The 8,280-nt window shown below is 54.3% G+C and overlaps 1 protein-coding gene across 1 annotated transcript in view; it reads left to right on the forward strand.

Annotated features, from left to right (window-relative positions):
* Positions 1 to 7,497, forward strand: part of TLN1 (talin 1) — a 29,538-nt gene extending 22,041 nt beyond the window's left edge. Inside the window, exons 39-57 of the mRNA XM_080940114.1 lie at positions 263 to 364; positions 437 to 607; positions 692 to 841; positions 940 to 1,041; positions 1,118 to 1,237; positions 2,140 to 2,286; positions 2,386 to 2,552; positions 2,633 to 2,816; positions 2,905 to 3,030; positions 3,118 to 3,234; positions 3,923 to 4,108; positions 4,192 to 4,299; positions 4,689 to 4,794; positions 4,960 to 5,084; positions 5,186 to 5,311; positions 5,421 to 5,483; positions 5,578 to 5,760; positions 6,230 to 6,358; positions 6,463 to 7,497. Coding sequence (XP_080796240.1) covers positions 263 to 364; positions 437 to 607; positions 692 to 841; positions 940 to 1,041; positions 1,118 to 1,237; positions 2,140 to 2,286; positions 2,386 to 2,552; positions 2,633 to 2,816; positions 2,905 to 3,030; positions 3,118 to 3,234; positions 3,923 to 4,108; positions 4,192 to 4,299; positions 4,689 to 4,794; positions 4,960 to 5,084; positions 5,186 to 5,311; positions 5,421 to 5,483; positions 5,578 to 5,760; positions 6,230 to 6,358; positions 6,463 to 6,588 — 2,538 coding nt within the window. The 3' untranslated portion in view covers positions 6,589 to 7,497. The remainder of the gene's footprint in view (positions 1 to 262; positions 365 to 436; positions 608 to 691; positions 842 to 939; positions 1,042 to 1,117; positions 1,238 to 2,139; positions 2,287 to 2,385; positions 2,553 to 2,632; positions 2,817 to 2,904; positions 3,031 to 3,117; positions 3,235 to 3,922; positions 4,109 to 4,191; positions 4,300 to 4,688; positions 4,795 to 4,959; positions 5,085 to 5,185; positions 5,312 to 5,420; positions 5,484 to 5,577; positions 5,761 to 6,229; positions 6,359 to 6,462) is intronic.
* Positions 7,498 to 8,280: the final 783 nt, after the last annotated feature.

Genomic DNA, 8,280 nt, shown 5'->3' on the forward strand with positions numbered 1-8,280 from the left:
TATTCCAGAGTAAAGATTTCAGGCTCAGGGAAGGGTGTGTAGGGAGAAGGAGTTCAGAGATACCTAGACAGACATCCAAGAGCCGGAATATGCCGGTGCTTGGTAAGGAGTTGGATGTGGACGGAAGCCTGGGGCTAGGGTGTAACTCAGTGCATCCCCACCAGCACCACGTACACAAACAGTTGGAAGGAAGAATGGGACCCTGGGCCCCAGAGGGCACTGTCACAATCACACTCAGAACTGGTGTCCACTTCCTCCCCAGGCTTTGCACACCCAGATGCTCACTGCAGTGCAAGAAATTTCCCATCTCATTGAGCCACTGGCCAGTGCCGCTCGGGCCGAAGCTTCCCAGCTGGGACACAAGGTGCGTGAGGAACCATGTGAGGTCTGAGGACACAGGTTAAGAGTATCTGATGCTAAACCCAGCTTGTTTCAGGTGTCCCAGATGGCCCAGTACTTTGAGCCACTCACCCTGGCTGCAGTGGGTGCTGCATCTAAGACCCTGAGCCACCCGCAGCAGATGGCACTTCTAGACCAGACTAAAACATTGGCAGAGTCTGCCTTACAGTTGCTGTACACTGCCAAGGAGGCTGGTGGAAACCCCAAGGTAGGAAGGGGTCGAGGGGTGGGGAGACTGCTAGCACAATGCAGAAAAGCAGGAGCTGCAGGCTCTCGTCCCTCGTGCCCATAGCAAGCAGCGCACACCCAGGAGGCCCTGGAGGAAGCGGTGCAGATGATGACCGAGGCGGTGGAAGACCTGACGACAACGCTCAACGAAGCAGCGAGTGCCGCAGGCGTCGTTGGCGGCATGGTGGACTCCATCACCCAGGCCATCAACCAGGTGAGAGCCCGGGTTCCTGTGGACACAGAGGCTGCCCACAGGGACTCGGCACAGAAGCGGTGACCCAGACAGCCTTTCTCTGCCTCCTCCTCCCTCAGCTGGATGAAGGACCCATGGGTGAACCCGAAGGCTCGTTCGTAGATTACCAGACAACCATGGTGAGGACAGCCAAGGCCATTGCTGTCACTGTCCAAGAGATGGTAAGTTTGGGACAGAAGAGGACAGCCTTTGGAGAGCCAAGCTTGGTCAGAACTTCAGTTCTTCCTTTATCACTAGGTGACCAAGTCAAACACCAGCCCCGAAGAGCTGGGCCCTCTTGCCAACCAGCTGACCAGTGACTATGGCCGGCTGGCCGCAGAAGCCAAGCCTGCAGCTGTGGCTGCTGAAAACGAAGAGGTAACATGGAGGGGGCTCCGGTTCATGGCCCTTGTTCCCAGGGCAGCTCCCAGGGCTGTCCCACACTCCCTTACTCTAGCTAGTCAGATAAAAGGCAGCACATTTTCAAGGCCACTCCACAAAGGGTGAGCAGGGCTGTGTGTAGACATAAAGGGTCAGAGCCTTCAGTCTCAGGGTCAGAGGGACAGCTCAGGATCCAAAGGCGTCTGGGCTCTGCTTCTCGAGTCTCTGTCAACCCTAGACAGACCTATGGCATCCCCTCTGCTAGGCTGAGTCTCCTCCCTCCCTAGAACCTCCATGTGGCAAATGCACGCTTATCCTTGCGTAAGCTCTTGGCTTTTCCTTCCGAGAACCTGAGTAACTGCATCTTGGTAGGACATGCCTAACCCCCAAAACCTCCACAAACCCAAACAGGCTGGAGCATAGTCCGTGGCTCTGACTCAGAGAAGCAGGCGTAAGTGTGCCTCCCTCCCCACAGCACTGTTAGCACAGTCCTGCCGTGTGGTGCCTTCTCACTGTTTGCCTGTGTACGAGGTGACTCCTGCTTGAATATGAGACCAAAAGAGGCTGTGCTGGGAACTCTTCCTTAGAACTGTTAGTCTGTGCCACATGTTTCTTTTTAAAGCTTGTTTATTACTATTATTATTATAGTATGTTTGCAGTGTGTGGGAGTGCAGGTGTGCACATTTAGCGGTCAGATGACAACTTGGAAGAGTCAGTTCTCGCCACTGACTCCACTGTGGGTTCCAGGAACCTAACTCAGGTGACCAGGCTCACACAGTGCTTTACCCACTGGCCCATCCCACTGCTCCGAGTGTTGAAGCATCTTCAGTGGTTCCTCTGGGGGTAGTGAAGGCTCCTGAGCACTCCACAATCTTCAGTGTTTCCTCTGTCATTCACAGATAGGTGCCCATATCAAGCACCGGGTACAGGAGCTGGGCCATGGCTGTTCCGCTCTGGTCACCAAGGCAGGCGCCTTGCAGTGTAGCCCCAGTGATGTCTACACCAAGAAGGAGCTCATAGAGTGTGCCCGCAGAGTGTCGGAGAAGGTGACTACTGATCTGGACTGCGTGCCTTCCCCGTCTCCGTGTACCCCAGCCTGTTTCCTTGTTCTCTCAAGCATGGGTGACTTTTCCCTTTGCCTACAGGTCTCCCATGTTCTGGCTGCGCTCCAGGCTGGGAACCGTGGTACCCAGGCCTGCATTACAGCAGCTAGTGCAGTGTCTGGTATCATTGCTGATCTCGACACCACGATCATGTTTGCTACTGCTGGCACACTTAACCGTGAGGGTGCCGAAACTTTCGCTGACCACCGGTGAGTAGGGAAGTGCCGGGAGGGAGGCAGGTTGGCGTGGTTGAGACTGAGGAGAGCTAACCAGGCTGGGGCCTCCCCAGGGAGGGCATCTTAAAGACAGCAAAGGTTCTTGTGGAGGACACCAAGGTCCTAGTGCAAAATGCAGCCGGGAGCCAGGAGAAGCTGGCACAAGCCGCCCAGTCCTCAGTGGCCACCATTACCCGTCTCGCCGACGTCGTCAAGCTTGGTGCAGCCAGCCTAGGAGCTGAGGACCCCGAAACCCAGGTGTCTACCTAACATCCCTAATTCTGTCCCAACCTCACTTCCTGTTGCCCTTCCCCCTTCACAGAGAAGAGTAACCTCTCCCACACAGGTGGTGCTGATCAATGCAGTGAAGGACGTAGCCAAGGCCCTAGGAGACCTCATCAGCGCAACGAAGGCCGCAGCAGGCAAAGTCGGAGACGACCCTGCAGTGTGGCAGCTCAAGAACTCTGCTAAGGTTGGGAGCAGGAGCAGCAGGAGGGATGACGAACACACCTCCTGCTTCTGCAACTGATCTCCTCCCCCCTTCCACTGCTACCTTCAGGTGATGGTGACCAACGTGACATCATTGCTCAAGACAGTGAAGGCTGTGGAAGATGAGGCCACCAAAGGCACACGGGCCCTGGAGGCAACCACAGAGCACATACGTCAGGAACTGGCGGTGAGCGCAAGCCCGGGGCACTGGGCAGCCGACGGTGGGTGAGGCCTCTCCTCCTTCCTCAGACTCTGCTTATCCAAACTCCCACACCATCCCAGCATGCACCTCTGCTGAGTGCGAACAGCGCTCTTCTCTATTAGCTTTGATGCAGGAGTATCTGCAAGGACTTGACCCACAGTAGCTACTCTACAAAAGCTTTTTACAGCTCACAGAATCAACTAACCAGGACTCATAGGGGCTCACAGACACTGAGCAAGTTCTGGGGAACCTGCATGGGTCTTACCTGGGTCGACCGTGTATATATTCTGGTTGTATAGCTCAGTGGTGGTTGTTTGGAGGGGTTCTAACAGTGGGAGCTGCCTTGGCTCTTTGGCCTGTTGAGACCCTTTTCCTTCTCCTGGGCTGCCTCATCCAGCCTTACTATGAGAATATGTGCCTAGTCTTATAACTTGATATACAATATTCAAATTTGGTTAATATCCTTGGGAGGCTCTCCCTCCAGATCTTGGGGAGAGGGGGGTGTAGGGAAGGGACTGGGAGGAGAGGAGGGAGAGGAAACTTCTGTTAAGATGATATGAGAAAATAATAAAAAAAGAAAACTGCTTTTTTAAACACATAGATGTGCAGACTGAATCATGGCTGCGTTGCCTTCCTGTCTTGGACGCTATAAAGTCTTCTTTTTTTCCATCAGGTCTTCTGTTCCCCAGAGCCACCTGCCAAGACCTCTACCCCTGAAGATTTTATCCGAATGACCAAGGGCATTACTATGGCAACAGCCAAAGCTGTTGCTGCTGGCAATTCCTGTCGACAGGAAGATGTCATCGCCACAGCCAATCTGAGCCGACGCGCCATCGCAGACATGCTTCGAGCTTGCAAGGTAGAAATGCTGGCAGTGAGGTGGTTAGACGACAGGGATTCGGGAGGCCTGACGCTCTAAAGCTAACCTGCTCTCTGGGACAGGAAGCGGCTTTCCACCCAGAGGTGGCGCCTGATGTGCGGCTTCGAGCCCTGCACTATGGCCGGGAGTGTGCCAATGGGTACCTGGAGCTGCTGGACCACGTGCTGCTGGTAAGGAGGAGCTGCGGCTCATCCCTACTTAAGCCCCTCACGCCCAAACCACTTATTCTCATTTCCAAGCCTCCTGTCTGTGGGACCCTCTTGTTATGGTCCTGGCTTCTCCCACTTACCTTTTCCTCTTCTCTTGTCTCCTTTCCCACCTGGCCTCCCTCTCTACCTTCACCTCTCACCTCGTCACTCCTCTGCCTTGTCAGCCGGTGAGTGGCACACCATACTCTTCACGGTGTGGCGCATGATGCGCGTGTGTGCCAGAGCAGGTGTTGAAGGGCTGTGCTGTGCAGTGCTCTGGGGACTAGGTCGGGAGCATGGGCCGCCCTGTCTCACAGATGCCTGTGAACCCTAGGACCTGACGCTCTTTGCCGTGCACTCTGTCCCCACAGACCCTTCAGAAGCCAAACCCAGAACTAAAGCAGCAGTTGACAGGACACTCAAAGCGGGTCGCTGGCTCGGTGACTGAGCTCATCCAGGCTGCTGAAGCCATGAAAGGTAAGAAGTAATGAGAGACAGGGAGGAAAGAGAAATTCTTGTCACGGTACAGTCTCTGCTGTCTCGTTGGCTGTGAGCTAGCCTGTGCTTCTGGTCCTCTGGTGAGACTCCCCGGTGTCTCTGACCTCCCTGCCCTGCCTCAGCCTCCCCGTCCTCATCCCACAGGAACAGAGTGGGTGGACCCAGAGGACCCTACCGTCATCGCTGAGAACGAACTCCTGGGGGCTGCGGCTGCCATTGAGGCTGCGGCCAAGAAGCTAGAGCAACTGAAGCCCCGGGCCAAACCCAAGGTCAGGGCCACGCCCTCCCCTTCCACCATCACATTGGCAACCTTCATCCCTTTCCTTTGCACCTCCCCGACTCCCCGCCCTCTGTAACCTCTTCCTTCCAGGAGGCCGACGAGTCCCTGAACTTCGAGGAGCAGATCCTGGAAGCTGCTAAGTCCATTGCCGCAGCGACCAGTGCGCTGGTGAAGGCCGCATCCGCAGCCCAGAGGGAGCTGGTGGCCCAGGGAAAGGTCAGTACTTGGCACCAGAAGAACGAGGACAGGGCGGCCACAGCCTTAGCCTCACAAGCTGAAGTAAGGGCAGCCTAGGTCTGAGAGCACTCACTTCTTTCTTCCGCAGGTGGGCGCCATTCCGGCCAATGCACTGGATGATGGGCAGTGGTCACAGGGCCTCATTTCCGCTGTGAGTGTGGAACGCCCGTGTGTCTTTCTAAGTTGGGTAGACCTGAGGAGGTTGAAACGGAACGGACCTAATCTTAACTCTTTGTCCCCATTAGGCCCGTATGGTGGCTGCGGCCACCAACAATCTGTGTGAAGCGGCCAATGCAGCTGTGCAGGGTCATGCTAGCCAGGAGAAGCTCATCTCTTCAGCCAAGCAGGTAGCTGCCTCCACAGCCCAGCTCCTGGTGGCCTGCAAGGTCAAAGCAGATCAGGACTCTGAGGCAATGAAGCGGCTTCAGGTAAGAAACTGACTGATCCACGGTCCGCCTGCTATGCTGCTTTGAACTGCCACGCTGAAGCCTTCTCATCTGCTGCTAGTGATAAAGACACCCTAACAAAAGCAGTTTGAGGGAGAAAGAGTTGATTTGGCTCACAGTTCTGGGTTATAGACCATCAATGCTGGGAGCTCAGCTAATAGTAAGTTGAAGCAGCTTCTTAAATCACGTTCACAGGCAAGAGCAGAGAGCGGTGAGGTGAGCTCCTGGCTCTATGCGAGTGTTCCGCCTTTCCTATTCACAGAGTCCAGAGTCCCCAAGGAGTAGCGCCACCTACAAGGGACAGTTCTGCCCCTCACAGGCCAGCCTGATCCAGACAGTCCTCCCTGGGTGGTCCCCGGCTGTGGGAGATGACGGTTAGCACTATGTGCCTGTGATAGGTCTCTGAACTAGAACCCTGAGTTCTCAGGGGTTGCTGTTTGCTCCTCCGCAGGCTGCTGGCAATGCAGTGAAGAGGGCTTCGGATAACCTGGTAAAGGCGGCTCAGAAGGCTGCAGCCTTCGAAGACCAGGAAAATGAGACAGTGGTGGTGAAGGAGAAAATGGTTGGCGGCATTGCCCAGGTGAGCCTCTCAGAGGACCCTGTTGGGGACACTGTCGCCTGCACTGTCCCCCTGCCTCTGCCCCTATGCACATCTTCCTGAGCCTCTTGACCTTCGTCCTTCAGATTATCGCAGCCCAGGAAGAGATGCTTCGGAAGGAGCGAGAGCTGGAGGAGGCTCGGAAAAAGCTTGCCCAGATCCGGCAGCAGCAGTACAAGTTCTTGCCTTCGGAGCTTCGGGACGAGCACTAAGGAACCCTGTGTATTTAATGCAGACCCAGCCCAGAGACTGTGCTCGCCACTACCAAAGCCTTCTGGGCTGCTCAGGGCCCAAGCTCCCCCAAAGTGCCTGCCAAACCCTGGGCATGGCCCTGCCCAGTCCTACTGCAAGCCGCATCCTCTCCCTGACTCCCAAGTGCCTTCGCATCCTAGGGCCCCTAAGTGCCTGCCCCCCTCCAGAGTATTACCGCTCCAAGAGTATTATTAACGCTGCTGTACCTCAGTCTGAACCTGCCAGGGCCCCAGCAGCTCCAGCCTGCAGCAGCTTGCAGTCCCCACAGCTCACCCTTTCCGTTTTTGATACAATATCCCTGCCCCAGCTACCTGTGGAGCTTAAGGGTTGGAAACCCAAACAGGTCATGCTCCAATAAAGGTGACTGTACAGCTGCGGCCTGGCTTTCTGAGGTGTTCCTCAGGGACGCTGGGGGGAAGTCGGGGGGAGTTGATGAGAGCAGGCTGCCCATCAGTACTTCTCCCTGCACCCAACAGTCGCCCTACTTGGGAAACTGCAGAGCCGCTCTCTGTCATCCCTTCTCACTGGTCACCTGAAACTCCAAGTGCCCTGGGACAGCACCTGTCGCTGTCCTCTGTGGCTAGCAGTCCACTTTATTCTTCATAGCCAGGAGCAAGTACATAAAGAGATTGCAGATTTAGTCCATGGCCAAATTCAGTTTTCAAAAGCAACTTTACCTTAAAAAAAAAAAAAAAAAAAAAAAGGACTAAAAGACTGGAGAGAGCTCAGCAGCATTGCTTTTGCAGAGGACACAGTTCCGTTTCCGGCACCCACACGGCAGCTCGTGATTACCCACAGCTTCAGTTCAGGGAATTCCCCATTTCTGACCTTGTGCTCCTTCACGTGAACTCACATAGACATACACATTAAATAAAGAAAGACTGGAATATAAATGCCTGCCTCTGGCCCCTAGGGTATACACAGATCCCTTTTAAAATATTTTGTGTGTGCATGTGTGCGCCAAACTTGTATGTGTAAGATTGTCTGATGCAGTTATCAAGCAAAAAATTCAGGCTCTGGCTTCTCCATTGGTATAATTATTGATTGGGTTGGACTGCACTTGTCAAAAACAGAGGTAAACTTGATCCACGGCTGAGACTTTATAGTTAGAGAGGCAGAGCGCCACCTAGAGGCCAGGCAAGAGTTAGTTACTGATTCTAGCTGCCTGGCTTTCCTGGAGGGAAGTCAAGGAAATATAAGTCGACTGTCGTCCATTTTCTCACCACCTCTGCTCAAAGCATGACAGTCCTCTTGTGTTAGCGGGTGTTTTTATGTGTGATATTTTTTTTAACCAACCCTGCTGCCCAGTGTATTTCAGTATTTCTCCAGGTAGAAAACATTTGCGGCTACTCTGGGTACTGTCACCGTCCGCGCCCTTCTGTTACACTAAGTGTAAAGTGGATGGGAATGCTTTGTCCTCCCCAGGGAAGCCCATTAAGGGCAGTGCCGGCTTCCTACCATCGCTCCTGTCTCCTGTGATTCATTCATTCAATATTGACTAAGCCATGCCTGTGCTAAGCACTGGAAAATCAAGGAGCATTATCACTTCTCTGACACACAGACTGGTAACTCCACTGCACACTGCTGCGAAGCCCGGACCCCAGATTCAATGTCACAATGCTGTGACTTGAGGACCTTGGAGATCCAGTCTC

The sequence above is a fragment of the Micromys minutus genome (genome assembly GCF_963924665.1).
Source record: "Micromys minutus genome assembly, chromosome: 28".
In the NCBI taxonomy this organism is placed as follows: Eukaryota; Metazoa; Chordata; class Mammalia; order Rodentia; family Muridae; genus Micromys; species Micromys minutus.